At 44.2% G+C, this 21109-nt stretch overlaps 1 protein-coding gene across 1 annotated transcript; it reads left to right on the top strand.

Moving 5' to 3' along the window:
* Nucleotides 1-1121: 1121 nt before the first annotated feature.
* On the top strand, nucleotides 1122-2291 carry LOC112897648 (senescence-specific cysteine protease SAG39). The gene is made up of 2 exons (XM_025966000.1): nucleotides 1122-1566; nucleotides 1655-2291. The coding sequence occupies exons 1-2, from the start codon at nucleotides 1128-1130 to the stop codon at nucleotides 2239-2241; spliced, it is 1026 nt and encodes a 341-aa protein (XP_025821785.1). The 5' UTR covers nucleotides 1122-1127; the 3' UTR covers nucleotides 2242-2291.
* The last annotated feature ends 18818 nt before the right edge of the window (nucleotides 2292-21109 follow it).

The raw sequence follows: 21109 nt of genomic DNA, 5'->3' as shown, positions 1-21109 counted from the left end.
CCAGCTGTGCTGAGTGCTGTTTTACCGAGTGTTAGCACTAGGCACATATTCGTACGTACTGTACCGAGTGTTTCTTTACCGAGCGCTAACACTAGGCAAATTGTTCCGAACATTTTTACCGAGTGCTCTCGTACCGAGTCTGGGTGATCGGTACTGTTTTGTATTTTTGTTCCGACTTTTGGTTTACCGAGTGCCAGCGCTCGGTACAAATGGCCGTTACCGTTAGGAGTGTGGGATGGCGTTAGTTTTGTACCGAGTGCACATTTATACCGAGTGTTCCGAAAACACTCGGTATAGAGTGATGGTGCCGAGTGTTTCTATTGTACCGAGTGTAATTCGAATCTGTACCGAGCCATCTTGTGCCGAGTGTATTGTGCCGAGTGTTGCACTCGGCATAATCGGTGCCGAGTGTTTGTTGTATTGTACCGAATATTTTTGACACTCAGTACATTAACAAATTCTGGTAGTGTTAAGATAATATATTCCCACTCATGGAGAAAAGTATTCTACTCAACAAAAAAAATGTGTCATTTACTCATTGATTGAGTTTTTTAATGTTCTGCTAAAGGAAAAAATCCGATAAAGAACAAATGTCGTAGCATCACAAGAAAAATGTTTCAGGGATGAAACAGAGATTGGTAAGAAAATTGTGAGCTGTTGGATGAACATCTAATGGGTGGGAAATCTGATTGATGGATAAGTTAATTATCATTTCCTTGGACTTCAATTCAGAGAACTTCTTTTCCTTCGTTACCCAAAAAACTTCCACATTTTTAGAACGATATTTTGATTCATGGTAGTATGGAGCTTAATAATGTTTTTTATATGTTCAGAGAGATACCAGATATGACAACTACAGCCATAAACAATATAATTGTCATTCTCAGCTGTGCAGCAAAACATACGTCTCAGGCACAAGTATTTTATAAATGTGGCAACCTTACTTTCACGGCTACGGAGGTGTCCCTTTCCACAAAGCCACATAATACATCGTACAAGCACCGTTTCTCCTACTACTTTCACACATACCGGTAGCTATATATACCCATGCCACCCACAGTTCCAATCACCAAACCAAAGCACAGTGTGCAAAAGCAGCAGCAAACAACTAACAGGTCCGAACAACCATGGCCACCTGCAGCAAGGCTTTGCTCCTCGCCATCCTTGGCTGTGCCTTCGTCTGCAGCGCCGTTCTCGCGGCCCGCGAGCTGACTGACGACTCGGCCATGACAGCAAGGCACGAGCAGTGGATGAGCCAGTACGGCCGCGTCTACAAGGACGATGCCGAGAAGGCGCAGCGTTTCGAGGTGTTCAAGGCCAACGTCAAATTCATCGAGTCCTTCAATGCCGCTGGGAGGCGCAAGTTCTGGCTCGGCGTCAACCAGTTCGCCGACCTCACCAACGCTGAGTTCAGGGCGACCAAGACTAATAAGGGCTTCAAACCTAGCCCAGTGAAGGTTCCTACCGGATTTAGGTACGAGAATGTTAGCATTGATGCGCTTCCGGCTACCGTCGACTGGAGGACCAAAGGTGCTGTAACACCCATCAAAGATCAAGGCCAATGTGGTATGCAAAATAACTACACATGTTAAAACTCCTTTTTCTAAGATCGGTTATGACACTATAATATCAAATGTACCACGACTATTTGCAGGCTGTTGCTGGGCGTTCTCAGCTGTGGCTGCCACGGAGGGCATCGTCAAAATCAGCACCGGAAAGCTCATCTCGCTCTCGGAGCAAGAGCTGGTCGACTGTGATGTCCATGGCGAGGACCAGGGCTGCGAGGGTGGTTTGATGGATGATGCCTTCAAGTTCATCATCAAGAACGGCGGCCTGACCACCGAATCCAGCTACCCGTACACAGCCGCAGACGGCAAGTGCAAGAGTGGATCAAACGGTGCCGCAACCATCAAGGGCTACGAGGATGTGCCGGCCAACAATGAGGCTGCCCTCATGAAGGCAGTGGCCAACCAGCCTGTCTCTGTTGCCGTGGATGGAGGAGACATGACGTTCCAGTTCTACTCTGGTGGTGTAATGACCGGCTCTTGCGGCACCGACTTGGATCATGGGATTGCAGCAATCGGTTATGGAAAGACAAGTGATGGCACCAAATATTGGCTGATGAAGAACTCTTGGGGCACTACATGGGGCGAGAATGGTTACCTGAGAATGGAGAAGGATATTTCGGATAAGAAGGGCATGTGTGGCCTCGCCATGGAGCCCTCCTACCCCACCGAGTAGGACTATCTTCTTATGCCTCAGATTCGTACATATCCACATAGATCGAATAAACATGCTTCTTTGTCTTGTCATGTATAGTCCATTCCTATTGTCTATAATTGTTGCACAAGGTCATGTTATTAATGTATATTATACAATATGTTTGATATGTAACGATAAATTAAGAATACGCCCCGGCTATTTTCTTAATTAATTAATTAATTAATTTTTTTAAGAAATTGTGGGAGCTCCGCTTTGTCATTTAAGGAGGCAGAAAAGAGCAATGTTCCGAGTTCTTACACTGGTGATATTACATAAATAACTAAAATCTCGATCTCAAATAAAGGAAAACTAATCATCAAAAGAAGAGATCTCCGGTCTTCCCCAGGCCATGACCCTGCAAAGCATCTCAGCTTTGATTTCCTGCATCACCTCCCCTGGTGTCATTGTTCTTTGCTAGAAAACCTTCTTGTTTCTCGCCTTCAAATATTCCATGCAGCATAGATCATCAGAGCTGCCTTTAACCGCCGAGCCTTTTTTGACAGATGTGCCAATTCCTTCTCCCACCAATCCATTACTTCCAAACCCTGAGCCGGCTTCAAAATGGCAGACTGTGTCCAAGCTGCCATCCTATCCCAAACTTGCTGAGCAAAAGTTCAGTGCAAGATCAAATGCGACGCTGACTCCTGTCCTTGATTGCATAGTGTGCAAATTGGATTGCAAGGCCATTGCCTAGCCAGTAACTTATCCGCTGTCAAGATCTTGCATTGGATTAGAAGCCAAGCAAAGAACTTATGCTTCCTTCAGCCTCTGCTCGCCAAATATTCTCCCCTTTAAAAGGGCTATAAGACCCATGGAATTGCGCATTGTAAGCAGTCTTTGCTATGTAATTCCCATCGGAAGTCCATCGCCAAGTAATTTGGTCCTGGCCATTTGTTAGCTGCACTCGCTGGACAAGATCCCATAACTCAAGAAAACTTGCCATCTCTTCTACTGTTTGCATTCTCCAAAGGCCTCTTGTCCAGTTCTGATTATGCAATTCCTCCTTTACAGATTTGTTTTTCCTCCAAGCCCACTTAAACAGCTCAGGAAAACGGTCCATTGGTGCCTGCCCGTGCAGCCAAGAAGATTGCCAAAAGCTAACTATCTTGCCATTACCCAAAGTCACCACTGTACTTGCCCGAAACAACTGCCGATCAACATCATTCACTGATGGTTCAGTGCCGACCCACGGGTGATCAGGTGCTGTCCATTGGAACCACAGCCACCTTAACCGAAGAGCCCTGCTGAGCAAATCAAGATCAAGGATCCCAAGTCCACCAAACTTTTTTGGCCTCATAGTTTTGGCCCACTTCACAAGACAATGTCCGCCTTTAGCCTCAGCTTCGCCTTTCCAGAGAAAGCTCCTCCTGAACTTGTCAATTCTTTTGATCTCCCACTTTGGCAATTTGAACACTGTCAAGAAGCAAGTTGGTAGAGAGGACAACACCGTGTTGATCAACCGCAACCGTCCAGCCCTGTTTAACAATTTTCCTTTCCAAGCTGCCAACCTGCCACCACAACCTTATCAATCAATGGCTGAATATCGACATGTCTGATAGCCCTGACATGCAGTGATAGTCCCAGGTATTTGCAAGGGAACGATTTAATTGGGCATTGAAAAGCCTTCATAATGTGCTGCAAGTCAAGCCCTTCACATCTTATTGGGTACACTTCACTTTTCTCGGTGTTTGTAATCAGCCCAGACACCTTTCCAAAGGCTTCCAAAATATTTCTTACCACTTGCACCTCCTCTCCCACTGGGTTCAGAAAGATGGCAGCATCCTGAGCGAACAAACTAATTCTAAGTTTGGCATTCCTGTTGCAAATAGGCGATAGCAAACCCTGTTCAGTTGCTTTGTTCAACATGAGCTGCAAAAGTTCCATTGCTAAAATAAACAACATTGGAGATAGAGGATCCCCTTGTCGAAGCCCCATTTTGTGCTTGAACCACTTCCCTCTCACCGCATTTAGTAACACAGTCGATGTTGACTTGCCAAGCAAAGTTGTTACCCAAGATCTCCATCTTGCTTCAAACCCCAACTGCTGAAAGACCTCTTGCAAAAAAATCCCATCTCACCGTATCGAATGCTTTAGCTATGTCCAATTTGAGGAACAAAGTTGGCTTGCCAGCCCTATGAAGTTCCTTGATGAGGTTCTGTGTGTGCAAGAAATTGTCATGAATACTTTTTTTGATGAACGCGCTCTGCGCCCGGGACACCATGTTATCCAACTCAGCCGAAAGTCGAGCCGCCATTAGCTTGGAGATAATTTGGTGATACTGTGTGATAAGCTTATGGATCTATAGTCGCCAACAGTTGTGGCCCCTTCTTTTTTGGCAGGAGGACAATATGCGCACTGTTGAGCAGATTGAAATGCTGGTCATGCCGGCTGAAGAAATAGTATGTACTAATGTGCAAATATAACCTAACAGTACGTACTTTATCAGAAACAAACGAACAGAAATGGTCTTCGATCTTTGACATTTGTCTCGGTTGCGGTTGGGCCCGGGACTAATCTAGCCATTAGTCCTGGGTCCAACGGCCATGGGGCGGGAGGGCTCTGGCCGGGAGGGTTCTTTGGTCCTGGATGGTCTACGGGGGTGTAGTTCAAAAGGATAGCACCCTAACTAGAGTCGCATATGTTGTGTAGGTGGGGTGGTAACTCAAGTTCTAGGTGCGGAGTAACTTTTTTTTTATCACCGGAACTACTAGCCAATTCTGTATTAGTTTCTCTTTCCCATTTCTCATTTATATGATGGAAAAATAGGCGTTTTGGTCCCTCAACTTTATTCTGAGGGTCAAGTTCGTCTTTCAACTTTCAAATTGTCTAATATAGTCCCTCAACTTTTATTTTAAGGTCAAACTTGTCCTTATACTAATATTATACTTCACAATGACATGATATAAATCAAAAAGTCCTTTTTACCGTTAGTTTCTTTTTTCCCTCCTCAATTTCCACCGTTTGTGTCACTGTTCGCTTAACTTTCCGCAACATTTTATATGGTGCTACGTAATTATGCAATAACTAGCTTAAATTCTCACTATACGTCTGCAATAAAATACGATGCATGAGTGAATAAAATTCTATGTTCCAAAAGAAACACTTGTGATGTTCAGTTCTTAAATGAATTCAGAAGGAGAAGGAGCTAAGGGTAAAAAGGACTTTTTGCATAAATCTTATATTATTATTAAATATAATATGAGCTGAAGTTTGACCGAAAACGAAAGTTGGAGGACTATGTTAGCCAATCTGAGAGTTGAGGGATAAAGTTAACCCTCTCAGGCTAGAAGTATCCTTCTCCCTTAAAGTCTTAAGTCTACGCTTATCTTTTTCTGGTTTCTTGAGAAAACTATACTACTTGGCGCAGAAGGAAGAGGAACAAAGGAAGGCCACAAGAAGGATCTACGTTTCACACGGCGGACGATTCCATGGATACTAAAACAGCTATTTGACCATATATGATTATAGAGAATCCCCTTTAAAAATTTAAGGATAATAGGAAGAGGTGCTGCAGCATATCATCTTTTCCTTTTCCCCCTTCCCATCCACGTGGGATTCAGTTGCCAGTGGCTTAATCTTTTTTTCTCTCCCCCTCGTTCATCTCTTCCTTGCGCCTCCGCTTTCCACCGACAATTTAGCCCCTGGAAGCAGTGATTCATCGTCACCCCAGCCTGGAGGATAGGGGGGCCGCCCTCCTCATGACACTATGACTGTGTATTGGGTTGACGGGTGATTGGGAGAGGGAGGGAGGCGTGGCTCGGCGACGAGTAGGCGCAAGCCTGGTAAGCGCGGCGCACAACGTTTTTGGCCGTGGCGAGCGGATTGGGCGGGTGCATGGTGTAGCCTACACGTGTTGCATGGTGCGGCTAGTGGAGCTGCAACCGATGCATCAGCGTGCCGACCACCAAGGTCTTGTGTAGCTGCAGCGCGGGGCCACATGCCTCATTGTTGAGGCACAGCGAAGGGGTTGGGCCATGGCAACGTGGCCAGGCCGATGTGAGGTTGTACAGCCAGCAACTGGCCTCGTTGGAGCGAGTACTGCCTAAGCAGACGATGAGCATGACAACACAAACGAGAGCAAGATATTGGCATAGGATTGGAGAAAATAGTGAAAGGAAAAGTAAAGGGGAGGGGTGAATCCCTTTTGCAAAAAGGGCGAGGGAGGGGAAAGGATTAAAAGAATAAAAAACGTGGATTGTGAAAGAAGATCAGTTGGAACAGATTTTTCCTACTAAATTCTCTTAAACCGCTAGAACATAAGGAAAGCGGATCTAGTTGCTCCTGGACTTTGTTGTGCTTTTGCAAATCACTGACAATAAACCAATATACTGGTTTGCTTATCTCTACCTATTTCTAAAATGAGCAATGACTCCTTGATTCCCTACTAGTTATGTATATATATTAAAAAAAAGTAGAGTTTACAAGAGAAAAAGCAAAAGTAATGAGTTCCTGGGAAATACTTCCCTTTTCCCCTATGGATAACCATGGCAAATTCTCGCATGAAAAATGCCTTCTTCCCTTGAATAGAGAAGTCTTCATTCTTGAACATGAAATTATTACACGATGTCCAGTTACTGCAGGACATTAGATTAATTACTTCCATGAAGAAAGGTTAAGCAATTTGTTGTCGGAGAGCTTCCAAAGCAGCAAAAGGACATATACTTTCGTTTACTTGAAGACCAACACTATTTTAACATTATTGTTGAGAGAAATGACATGTGAGGAACACGTGTTCCACTGTCTCATCATGTTGAAGCGGCAAAAAAAAAAAAATACAGCTGTAATCATCCAGATGCATTATCCTTCGTCTTAACATGCCTCTGACATTTAACCTGTCCTTCGAGAGAAGCCAGAAAAAAAAATCTCATGCTTGAGTTGGCTGCAGCATTTCCAGAGCCAATTAAAAGATAGATGAATATCTCTGTGCCCATTCATGTACTCATAGGCTTTTTGTGAACTGTAGTCATCTGTTCCCCAAATATATACCCAAGTATCAAATTTGATATGCAGATTGCAATTGTCTATTCCTCCCAAGAGGGTTTCAAGTTGGATCTAAGGCTCAGCAGAGATACGAAGATGCAGAATTTCCTGCAAATTTTCAATGTCAGCTGCTCTCTGTAATGAAATATCCTTATGATTGGCAAAGTAGTATCATCCAGGGTAAACCTATTTTGGGACACAGCCTCCCCAAAGATCATCCCAAAGATGAACTATTGACCCACATTTCGGTATTACCGAGGCTAAACCTTTGTACTGAGTTAAGAGTTGGATGATGTCTCTCCACCAAAAGAAACCCCTTTTTACATATCCAGATAATTTTCCAACGATATAATAATTATCTCAAATGAGATGCATCCAAGGAGCTTTGTGTTGTTAAAGAATTATGTATTGTTTTTAACAGGAGAGCATCATTCTGCGCATATAGATTAATGTCTCCTAGCCCACCTTCACTCTTGCGTAGGCACACTGTGTGCCAAGCTACTTTTGGTGGTTAGATCATATCTTGAAGATGCTTTATGTGTCAGATCCGGGGTTACGGGACTGCGCACATGGTGTAGAATACTCTAGGATAAGGGATGGAGCATGTCCTATACCTTATATCTGTTATAAGCTGCTCGAACGCGAGTAGGACTAGTCGAAATAGAAGGAAACTACCCGAGTAGTACTCGGGTAGAACTCCTAAACTCGAATCTGGCTAGGATATCTATAACTCTGTCCACTCCAGACTATATAAGAGCGGGCAAGGACCCCCTCCAAAGCATAACCAATATAAGGCAATACAAACCACCACACAGGACATAGGGTATTACGCTCCTTGCGGCTCGAACCTATCTAAATCTTTATGTTCCTTGCATCTTCGAGTTTCTGATCTCAACGACACCTCATCTACAACCTACCACCTCGGGGGTATCCCTTGGTGGATTTGGCGGTAAAACACCAATAGCTGGCGCGCTAGATAGGGGTGCTCATCGAAGATCCACTGGAGAACTCGATGGCATCGTTCAACTTTACCAGCGCCGTGCTCGATAAGGGTACAGCATTCATATTTGGTTCCTGGGTCTGCATCATCAACAGATTAGGTGGTTTCAATAGCCACCTAGCTCACGCCAGGAAGCCGGAGGCATCTGCGGCAAACTGACACAGCGATCTCGACAAGGTCGAAATATGGCTTTCAAATTAAGTTCCGAGTTAGTAGATGCTGCCAAAGGGCATCAGCAACCTCGACGAGATGCTGCTCCCTGACCTAGCCAGGGATATCGAGGAAGAGTTCGTTTTCAATGCGACTTCTACTTGTGCTGCACCAGAACTTCTTGGATTGGATCCAATCGGTTTGAGGAGCAACGTACCCGATCCCCGTTCGGGCTACGGAATGCGGCCACTGTTTACCAGGAGGCCATGCGGTCCAAGTCCCTCTCTGCATTGGAGGAGGACTTGGATTGCCTACTCAAGATTGGAGAATGTCACACCCGGTTTTTAAGGACGAAACCAAATGCATAACTATATGTATCCCAGGATCAAGTTCCATACATATAGTGACTTCATCAGTGAAGAATCAGCAACAGTATCATGAAAAGAGAATTAAAAGACTATAAAAATTATCAGAGTTATACAGCTTATCCTGGAAACGAAGACTCCAAACTTCACATGCAATCGACCGGGGGTTCCGCAAGCTTAGAACTCAGCATCATCTTCAAAAGACTTCACTTCTCTTTCTCCACTGAGCAGCAATTATAACAAGCGTGAGTACACTTATGGTTGGTACTCAGCAAGTGTTAGGAAATATATGACATGGAGGCCAAAATCAAGGAAAGGCTGACTGGCTTACTGTGATAAGCAATTTTAGTTGGTCAAGTTTTATTAGCACCTGATTACTAAGATATAAGTTCATACCAAAACCCACTTTAAAAGAAATAGAAGAGATATAGCATAAGCATAATCACAACCATAAATATGGTCCACGATAACCATAACCATAACCATGGTCCACGATTTAATTTATCTTCAAGTTCAATTATCATGTGAGGGTCCAAGCCGCTCTTAACCGTGAGCACGGCTGATATATCAGTTTTCACTCTGCAGAGATTGTACACTTTACCCATAATTCGTGTCTCCCAATTTGCCCGAGGTAGCTAGCCACTTAAACACTTCCGAGGTGAGTGGCAAGGGATTCACTACGAAGCCTTTACAAAGATTCCGTAACTTATGACAATCCGCTAAGGTTTCAGACCGCAGTGGTCATAACCCTCCCTAATGAGGAAGACGCCTTAACCAGGAACATATCTACACCTCAAGAGGACCGGGCTATACCCCATCAACGCACTCCCCTCTTGCCCTTCCGGTAAGATCATCACAAGCTAGAGTTTCTAATTAATTAGCCAAGACCAGAGCCATATAGTATTGTGGTTGCACTGTTTTCCTAGGTGGTTCTCCATGTTCCGATTAAAACATATAATCTTGTGATTAACATCTCCAAGAGCATGAACATGGATAAAATAGGTGTAGCATCATCATTGTTCTCATCATGGTTATAAATTATACCCAAACCAGAAGCAGTTATAACAACTAAGCAATAGCTATCCAACATAAAGATTAAACCTAGGTTGACAAGGAATGATCATAAAGACTAGGTATATCCTTAATTAGGATCCATCAAAATTAGGGCACATGCATGCATATAAAGAAAAAGTTATATTTATTATGATTATTAGGATAAAAGCATGATCAAGGAAACACTCGCCTTTCTTTTAGAGAATAGCTGCTCAGAGTCTTCAACTCTTGTTCTTCAAACTCTAAATCTTCAAAGCTGTTAGATCACGCTCCTTCTAACATCACACAAGCATCGGGCCCAAAACATACAAGCAAGCAAACAAACAAGAACGACTAAGAATAGATATGGCAAATAAAAGAAAAGCTTTAAAAGAGCGTACTAAAGAATAAGGCTGGTTGCTACGGTCACGAGAAAGAAAGAAACGCGGAAAACGGAGCTAGGGTTGAAAAGATATAGCTATCGGAAGATTTATATTATAAAAGAAATAAAACAACTATAGGATTTTATTTATTTTAATTTAGAAAACTAATGTAAAAGTTATAGAAGAGAAATATCACTAATTATAATTAACTCATATTATATTTGCATTTATAAAGACGAATTACAACTTAATAAAATTTTATATATACTTATCTATGTACGGATTATCCGAATTAAATAATTAATTAGAAAGAAACCGATGAGAGCATCTAAACATCGAACTTTATGATTCGAATTGAACTAAACTAATTAAATTACAAATACATTTAAGTTGATATTAATCAAATTGACATTAATTATGAAAACCGGAGTAAAGACTTAATTGGATTTTATTTCGAAAAACTAGATGAGAGAATTTTATTCAAGTTAAATTGATATCTAATTTTAAAAATAGGAATTATAGTACAACAACACTACTAAATGATAGCTTAGGGTTCTAAAAGACTAACGCAAAAAGAGCAGATCGAACGGATCTAGAACGCGAAAACTACGCATAAAACAAGGTTGCAGGGACCTATACGTAATTAACTATAGCTTTCAGGGGTTAGTAGGAAAGAAATACTAGACTCAGAAAATAGTGCTTGCAAATATAGAAAAGTTCAGGGTTAGATCTGGAAAATTCTATGGTGGAGCTGAATTGAGAAGATGCAATAGATCCAGGGGGCTTTCTGCGAAATTTGCAAGACATAGAAATTTACGCGATAATTACAGAATCTTCCAGGGACAAATTTGTAAAAGCTTAACAGCACAACTCCAATGGCGGCGGCGGGTACCGTACCTCAAATTCCCGTCGATTTTGGGTACGGGAGATTGCGGGAAGCGGGGCAAATGAAAGAGGATGACGAGGGGATTCCATTCCATACCTTACTTACCGCGGGGGTGCACTATGGTGGTCAAATTTCGATCAGGAAGGAGGCGACTGCGATCTGTTTCGTCCATCTGCTCCTGGCGGCGGCTGCAGAGGTAGGGGCGGCCTGCTGGGCGGGGGGGGGGGGGGCACGGTGCATGAGGGAGGGCGCGGCGCAGGCCTGGTGGCGCGGGTACACGGGCTCAGGCGTGGGGCCAGGGCGTGGAGGAGGAGACGCACGGGCGGCTGCTTCTGTTCCTGGCTGCGCTAGGCAGGAGAGGCGGTGCAGGAGGAGAAGCGCGTAGAGGCAACAATAGGGCAAGGACTCGGCTGCTGGCTGCACAGGGCCGGCGTGACCAGGAGGGAGGCTAGGGGAAAGGTCGCTGGGGGGCACGGCGACGGCATGCAGAGGAGGTCGCAGGGGGAAAGACGCGCAGGGAGCAGGGCAGAGCTGGAGAGATCGGCCTTGTGAGCATATGGTCATGCGGCGGCAGGGGAAAACATGAGCAGAGAAGATGCGGCCTAGGGTTACGCAAGAATTTATAGGGCACGCAGGAGCCGACGCAGGGGAGAAAATTAGGGCCGGCTACCGGGGAACAGGAGGTGCAAGACACGTTTAAATAGGCTTGGAGATATCATGCTAGGCTCCAACCTGAACGATGTTAAGGACGCGGCGGTGCATCGGGCTGGGACTCGTTCTTGAGTCCGGATTGCCCACGGGAGGCGAGATTGGGCTGACCAGCGGGTCCCACAATTTAGCGAGCAAAGAGAGGATAGAAGAGGTAATAGAAAGAGAAAACGAGATTGACCGAGCGAGTTCGATTATGAGCCGAAACAGGTTCGGGTGAGGGCCGAACATGAATACGAGCTGACAGTGCTGGTCAGACGCGAATGAGCCATTCGAGAGCATGAAACAAGACAGAGAGAGAGAGAGGGATCAGGCTAGGTTGTTCGCGGTCTGTCCGGATCTTGCAACGGCGATGCCGGTCACCAGAGCTGACACTTACGAAACCAGAGACATCATCGGAAACCACCGGAGTCGGGCTACGACTTCGTTTCGAGCGTGATTTGATGACGGAGAAGGATTAGAGGATGGCGGAACTCGAAAGACGATGAGATCGAAGCGGTGGTCGAGCTCAACAGCATGGTTCTACGGTCTTAGGTTGAATTGAACCAAAAATTAATTATGTCCAGCTCAGGATGAAAAGAAAACGATTTCATTTTCCAAAAGATATTTCCAGGCTTAAAATAAATCTAGAAAGTCTAGACAAATATTTTAATCCACGAAAAATTATATCCGGAAGAATCCCAAAATTTTTCGAGGAAAACTCGGGAGGTAATTTAGATCACGAGGATTCCCAATAAAATATTTGGGACTCATGAAAAAGAATTTTAGAGCCTTCCAAATAAAAAATGGATCTAGCTCTAGGATAAATAAAATAATTGCCAGAAAAATCTTTAAAATTCTCGAAGAATAACTGCAGTGGTGGCAGAAGCAGAGCAGGGGAGCAGAAAGGCTCAGAGGAAGAAGATGAGAGGGGGAACATCCAAGGACTCATATGTAAAATTAAGAAGATCCAAGGACCTCTCTGTAAAGTAAAAATTCCCCGTTGATTTAAAGCTCAAATGGAAAAGTGCCCAAAATCAAAGTTGTAGAGTTTTTCAAGCTCTACAAAAATGCTTTAGGGCTCAAGTTCAAAAGCTCAAGTTTGAAGCTTTACAAGATAGGTTTTGAATAAAAGTGGAATTTGAATTACCTTAGTCCTTGCCAAGGTGAATTTGATCAAATTTTAAACATGTTTGCAAAAGTTCATGAAAGGTCATGATGACTTGTACTCTTACATATTAGCCCTCAGGTAACATAAAAGTTATTTTTACACATCACTTATTTTACATAAAAGCCTTACAGTTTTTGGTTTAATTACACATAGGTCCCGATCTTTACACCACAAACCCATTGTTCTTAAGATTTAACCTCCCTTTTTCACTTTCCTTCCTATAAAGATACAAATTTGGCACTTGGTATTATTTTTCTCCTGGGTTCTAGTGCTACTTTCTATTTCACCCAAACAACACTTAAGAGCCTATATTTTATAGAAATTACAGATATACCCCTAGCCTTTTTGTACTACCCACATATACCCTAGTAAGCATACATATATCATACCAAACCTAGTGTCCATGTTGTCCAAATACCTGAATGTCACAGCCTTCCCCTCTAAAAAGAATCTCATCCCGAGATTCCAGAACAGAAGAAGTTGGATGATCAATGTCGGAGATTGGCTTGGAAGAAGTCTGGGAAATTATGCTGAAGATAAACTTCAGTTTCCCATGTTGCTTCTTATTCGGTGTGATGGTTCCACTGAATCTTGTACATCCTAATGGTTTCCCTTCTAGTACTCCTTTCTTTGGTGTCTAGCACTCTGATTGGATGTTCCGTATAGGTTAAGTCGGTTTCGATTTTGATAGCCTGAGGATCGATAATTTCAGTAGGAACCTTGACACATTTTCTAAGTTGAGATACATGAAAGATATTATGGATAGCCGCTAGTTGAGAAGGAAGTTGAAGACGATAAGCTACGGGTCCACAAATTTCCAAGATTTCAAAGGTTCGATGTATCGAGGAGCAAGTTTCCCTTTTACGCCGAACCTTTGAACACCTCGGGTAGGAGAAACTCGAAGATATACGAAGTCTCCAATTTAAAACTGTAAAGGTCTTCTTCGTATATCAGCGTAGCTTTTCTGTCGAGATTGGGCTGCCCTCAGATTCATCTGTATAATCTTCACTTTATCCTCTACTTCAATGACTAGATCGGGTCCAAAGATTTTACGTTCGCCGGTTTGTGACCAACTCAAAGGAGTTCGGCAGCGGCGACCGTATAACGCTTCGAACGGGGCCATTTTGAGATTGGTCTGATAGCTATTATTGTAAGAGAATTCTGCTAGCAACAAGCATTTGTCCCAATTCTTGTCGTACTGAAGGACACAGGCTCTGAGCATATCTTCCAAAATTTGATTTACCCTTTCGGTTTGTCCATCTGTCTGAGGATGATATGCCGAGCTTCGAATTAACTTAGTTCCAAGAGCATCATGGAGTTGCTCCCAGAACCGAGCGACGAATTGTGCCCCACGATCGGAAATGATTGTTTTGGGTATGCCATGAAGATGAACAATTTGATCCAAGTAAATCTCGGCATACTTCTTGGCATTACATGTAGTGTGTACAGGAAGGAAATGTGCAGTTTTGGTTAATCGATCAACGATTACCCAAATAGAGTCATGTCTCAGAGAAGTATTGGGCAGACCAACAATAAAATCCATACTAATATCTTCCCATTTCCAAGAGGGAATGGGTAGAGGTTGAAGAATACCAGCAGTTTTCAAATGACTGGCTTTAACTCTTTGGCAGATATCACATTCTGAGACGTACTTAGCGATCTCTCATTTCATACGGATCCACCAAAAATTCTGTTTCAGATCTTGGTACATCTTCGTACTGCCAGGGTGCATAGAAAATTTGGACAGGTGAGCTTCATCCAATATTGTTTTACGAAGCTTATGGTCCTTGGGTACAACGATACGTTCGTTGAACCATAATACTCCTTCTGGATCCACTTGGAAGCATTTATATTTCCCTTCTCTTTGTGTCATCTCTTGTTTAATGGTCCCAACTCCCTTACTGCGCTGCTGAGCTAGAACAATGTCATCCCTAAGCGTGGCTTCAATCGAGAGATGGTTTAAGTCACCTTGGGAAACGATTTCTAGATTAAGCTTTCTCATTTCCCAGCAAAGGGTCTCGTTGAAAGCTTTAACGGATAAGCAAGAACAATGTGCTTTGCGACTAAGCGCATCTGCAACAACATTGGCCTTGCCTGGATGATAATGTACTTCTAGATCATAATCCTTGATCAGTTCTAGCCAGCATCTTTGCCTCATGTTCAAGTCTGCTTGTGTAAAGATATATTTGAGGCTTTTATGGTCGGTATAAATAGGACACTTTGCACCCATTAGATGATGTCTCCAAATTTTTAAGGCATGGATGACAGCTGCTAGTTCAAGGTCATGAGTAGGATAGTTCTGTTCATGAACTCTGAGTGCCCGTGATGCATATGCAATCACTCGGTGGTCTTGCATAAGTACACAACCAAGCCCGGTTCCTGATGCATCACAATAGATGTCAAAGGGTTTTGACACATCCAGTTGAGCCAAGACTGGAGCAGTAGTAAGATAATCTCTGAGAACGTGGAATGCATCATTGCATTTTCGATCCCAAGAGAATTTAACACCTTTCTTTAGTAGTTCGGTCATAGGTTTGGCTATTCTGGAGAAATCCGGGATGAACCGACGATAATAGCCAGCTAGACCAAGAAAGCTACAGATCTGATGGACTGTTGTGGGAGCTTTCCAATCCATCACTTCTCGTACTTTGCTGGGGTCAACGGATATACCGTCACCAGAGACAGTATGACCCAGAAATTTTATTGTATCTAACCAAAACTCACACTTGGAGAATTTGGCATACAAGTGGTGATCTCTTAATCGCTGAAGGATGACATGAAGATGTTTGACATGATCTTCTGGAGTTTTGGAGTAGATCAGGATGTCGTCAATAAAGACTACAACAAATTTGTCGAGTTCTTGCATGAAGACAGAATTCATGAGGTACGTGAAATAGGCGGGAGCATTAGTGAGACCAAACGACATGACTAGATACTCGTATAGACCATATCGAGTGGAGAAAGCTGTTTTTGGAATGTCACTGGGCCGGATCTTAATTTGGTGATAGCCGGAATGAAGATCAATTTTAGAAAATACCTTAGCTCCGGCTAGCTGATCGAAAAGAATATCAATGCGGGGTAAGGGATACTTATTTTTGATAGTTACCGCATTGAGAGGACGGTAGTCAACGCACAGCCTTAAGCTATTGTCTTTCTTTTTCACAAACAGAGCTGGACAACCCCATGGTGACGCACTTGGACGAATGAAACCCTTGTCTAAGAGGTCTTGGAGTTGGATTTTCAACTCAGCCAACTCATTAGGGGGCATGCGATAGGATTTCTTAGAGATAGGGGCTGTGCCAGGTTGGAGTTCTATAATGAACTCGATATCTCTATCTGGGGGCATTCCAGGTAAATCGTTCGGAAAAACATCTGGATATTCACAGACGATTGGAATATCCTTTAGCTTGATCCCAGATGCAGCATAGGTGCAAGAGTTGAAGTATTTTAGTTGTGGAAGATAAAGAATGGTAGACTCGTATTCAGGTGAATCTATCTCCACAGTTCGAGAAGAGGCATCTAAAGACACATGGTGTTGGGTCATCCAATTCATTCCTAAAAGAACATCCATTCCTTTTAGGTCTAGTAATAGTAAATCTATCTTCATCAAATTGTTACCCATTTGAATTGGTACACTTCTACAAACTTGGTTTGAGGAGATGCTACCACCAGGAGTTGTTATCATATATACCCCATTAACAGGATAAACATCCAGGCCTAATTTAATTCCAAGCTTTGCACTGACAAAGCTATGAGTGGCACCGGTATCAAAAAGAACAATAACGGGGTGATGGTTGATAGAAAATGTACCCGTCATTATCGTGTCCCTTCGGGAAGCTCAGAGAGTGTGGTGAGGTTCACCCTTCCTGGTGGACCTGGACCACTTGCCTCTTGCCCTTACCCTTGTGGATCAGACTGGATGTCTGCCCTTGGAAAGATTTCCTAGGTTGAAGGCAATCCTTGATGAAATGGGACGGGCTTCCGCAATTGAAACAACGATAGTTGCTGTTTCCTGGAGTGGCTGGAAAGCTCGGCCGCGGACCTTGTTGAGGTTGCTGTTGAATTTGTGGCGTCGGTGGTCGGTTAAATCATGCCTGTTGAGGTGGTCTGGCTACCCATCTACCAGGCAAATTGCCTCGAGGCGGGACTCGAGGGGTGTTACTCGGGACCAACCGATACCTTGACGATTGTGGAGTTGCAAGCACTGTAGGTGCCTTCCGTTTCTTTTCTGCTCTGTGGGCTGAAATACAATCTTCTTGAGTAATGGCCATATTGACCAACTCATTAAAATTGTTGGCCCTTACCAAATTCAATCGTTTTTTAAGTTTGGTATTTAGACCTCGACGAAAACGATCCCTTTTGCGGGCATCACTGTCCGCATGGTATCCCACATATTGGCACAAGTGATTGAAAACTTGTGCGTATTGCATGACGGTGCGGGTACCTTGAGTCAGGTTCAAAAATTCATTGAGCTTGCGCTCAATGAGTCCCTCAGGTATATGATGTGCTCGAAAGGCGGTCCGGAACTCATCCCAGGTGATAACATGATCGGCAGGCTGCATGGCGTAAAAATGATCCCACCATAGGCGAGCTGTGCCGCGGAGTTGCTGAGCTGCAAAAAGCGCCTTGTTTTCATCTGAACATGAAGCAGATAATAAGGCAAACTTGGACTTGATGGTTCGAAGCCAAGCGTCTGCGTCCAAAGGCTCATCTGCCTTATGGAATAATGGAGGTTGAGTGCTGAGGAAGTCCTGGTAACTGGCTGACAGGGGTTCATCTCGGCCTCGGGGTTGCTGATGAAAGTGGCCCATCTAAGCTTGTACAAGTTGATTGAGAAGCTCTGTTTGTCGGGCCATAACTTCGGCCAGATTTGGAGGTGGCGGTGGCGGTTGCTAAGAACCACTGGGCTGATCTGCCCGGAATCCTTCCGGGGTTCCGCGAGTAGCTCCAACCATCTGAAATAAAGGGGATATCCCTTATCAATCATATTCTTATTCCAATTTCAGATAATATGCAATTACCAGATGGAAATGTAATTCATACGCTCCATTCATTCCACTCAGAACAGACGCAAAGACATTGAGCAGAAGCACCAAACACAAGATTTAGATTACTATATAACTCTGGTGAACCTTACATCTTACCCCGACACACTTAAACCACTACAAACCTTTGCCTAAGAGTACATGCCACATATACAACAAGTGGCTCTACATCTAGATAGACTACACACCACCTATGTCACAATTAGACTATCTCCCACTCAACCACAACTAAAAGTCATCAAAGTTGCCTACTGATGACTGACTACCCGAAGAGGAATGATGGGGACTGATGACAGGATCTCCGTGCTCAGAATCAATTTCGGAGACTCCCTCAATTTCTTCAGGATCTTCTTCTTCTTCATGTGCCGGTACTGCAGGAGGTACGGGCTGTTGTTGGAGCTCATTTATGTGCGCATTGGCATCATCAACTTTGAGGATAAGATCATGAATCTACTCTTGAAGAAATTCAATGATCGTGTTGCGTTGGGTGATTGTCGCATCACTTTCATTGATTTGATCTTCCCTGTGATGAATAGTCTCATTTTGGGTAGCAATGATTCCATCTTTCTCAACCACCAAAGCTCGAAGTTAATCCACTTGGGTGATATGTCTATCAGCTTCCCTATAGAGACTTCGCGCAGCATTAACCAACTGGCCCATCTCACGATGTAGTAACAATTGGTAATGATACTGCACATTCATAAATCGCATCATACCTCTAAGTGCTTCCTCCGGTGGACCTTCTAGTCTGTGACTCTCAGGAACTATCCTGAGATTCCATTCTGGCTCATTAGGATCTGTCGTAGCAAATAAACCAATGGGTTGTCCTGTGACTTCCCCGGGGTGCTGATTACAGAAAACATAGATAGCTTCCAGTGCTGCTCCTTCAATGGTATCCACAATTCGATAACCCATCACTTCAATTTCAATGGGTTGCCATTGGGAACGATGAGGGTGTTGAGGGATAGTTATTTTGACCCGAGCCTGATAAATGCCCTCTTCCTGATACTCCATTGCATCATACTGTGGAGGGTCAGTATAGCCAAACGACCTTAAGGATTCCCAAAGCAAACGAGGAAAACCCTCCCAATGCAGGGCATTTGTATGGAGATGCCCTGCCGGATCCCAAAAGATGTTAGGAGGGGCTGTCATCTACCACAGAAATGCAAATGGTAAGACCTTTTATGTCACACCCGATTTATAAGAACATAAATCGAGCAATCATATATGCGCCAGGATCAAGTCACGCATATATACAACAGATTATCAAGATATCACAACACATGTCACAATTAAAAGCGTACAAATTATAAAATGAATGTCTTTATTACAACTGAATCAAGGATCAGTTCAAGGAATGCGGAAGCGTAAAATAAATACATGAAAAGCAGGGCGCCACAGGGACGTCGACTGGGAGACAAACACCTAGAAGTCATCGAAGCCGCTGACGTAGTCCTCCACGTTGCCGGGCACTGAGCAGCAGTCGAAGATATCCGAAATAAAACAGAAGAGTGGAGAGGCAAGTGTGAGTACCAACTAGTACTCAACAAGTATAACACAAACTATGAGGCTCTAGGCTAGCTGACTTAACTGCATTAGCTTTTAGTCTTAGCAAATTTTATTAAAACTAATTACTACAAGTGGATGAGTTACCTTAAACCCAATTGCATAATAAATTAACCAATCATAATCAAGAACTACTGAGAACCATCTAAACCACAACCACCCGGGGAATCTCCCTAATCAAAGGTTGATAACCCCACTAATCAAAGGAGGATCTGGGCCGCTCATGACTGTGAGCACAGCTGATATATCAGTTTTTACACTCTCGAGAGGTTGCACAACTTTACCCACAAGTCGTGAGCTATGCTAGTTGTTCATCACACTTCCTTAGGTGAGATGGCTAGCAAGCACACTACGAGACCGTTACAAAGGACACGTTGGTAAGGTGTAACCGCTAAGGATTCTGGATCAGCGACGATGGGGCCCACCTCCGGGGGTACAAGACACACAGCACAGACCAAGCCGGAGGAGCAGGGACCATTGAAGCTTACCACCCCTCTTGCCCACGCAGGTAAGTTACTCCCGAACCAACATGACCTAATTAGTAAGTCAAGACCGTCCCATTCCAGTCTTGTGGTTGCGCGGTTGTCCCAGGTTGTCGCTCTATGAACCGGTCCTTATGGAGAGTAGCCAACCAAGCACTAAGCACCGTGCTGGCCCCCTAAACCAAGTTTCTACAAAAACATCTTTTACGGAGACGTGAGCCACTCAAGCACACAGCACAGAGGGCCACCCTCAGGATTAAGTTGCATAAGACCATTAATCAATTTAATTAAAAAGGGCCAATTGTGTTATAGCGCCGCAACCTAGCACAACTAACCAAGATGCAACCAAAAGGATATATATAAAGGATATAAAGTGGCTAGGAAAGTCCTTATAGGCGTACAGTATTAAAATGCAGTATGAAATTGTATTTAAAAGTAATAGGATGTTCATTTTATACTTGCCTTTAACAAACCCGAGGGCTCTTTAACAAAAAGTCTGGCTGAAGCGGTACGTTTTAATCTGGATCGTTGGATCATGATCTGACGGCTCGGATTAGATCGGTCTCGCGAAGGGGTACGCGCGACTCTCACTCGTCGGATCTAGATCCGACGCTCACGACCTATACCTAAATGGATCTAATCCCGATCGCCCATTCTACATCTGACGGCTCTGATCCACTCCTACCCCGAACCGGTACGCGCGCCTATCAGCCTTCGGATCTGAATCTGACGACCCTCACACGACCTAGGCTAGATCTAATCCTAAGCGTTGGACTCAGATCGGGCGGCCGGGGTGTCTTGGGAGCTCGGGTGGCGGCGGGTGTCGCCGGAGATGACTCCCCGCGGCGGCGCTACGCCGGCGACGGCCAATCTTGGCCGTCCGGCCTTCATCCGGGACGAGGTCAAGCCCGGGAGGATGCTGGCGGCACGTGCAATGCACCTGAGCGATCAGCGTGGTGGATTGGAGCTCAGGTCGGTGACCCCCACGGCGAGGGCGACTCGGGTCACGGTGGCAAGGTGAAAGCGCACGCAGAGGGGGAAAGAGGGAACAAGAATGAGCGCGGCGTGTTCCTTACCACTCCGGGGTGCTGCAACGGCAA

Source organism: Panicum hallii, chromosome 6, assembly GCF_002211085.1.
Source record: "Panicum hallii strain FIL2 chromosome 6, PHallii_v3.1, whole genome shotgun sequence".
In the NCBI taxonomy this organism is placed as follows: domain Eukaryota; kingdom Viridiplantae; phylum Streptophyta; class Magnoliopsida; order Poales; family Poaceae; genus Panicum; species Panicum hallii.
The sequence above is the reverse complement of the archived record's forward strand: the minus strand, read 5'-3'. Positions and strand labels throughout refer to the sequence as shown.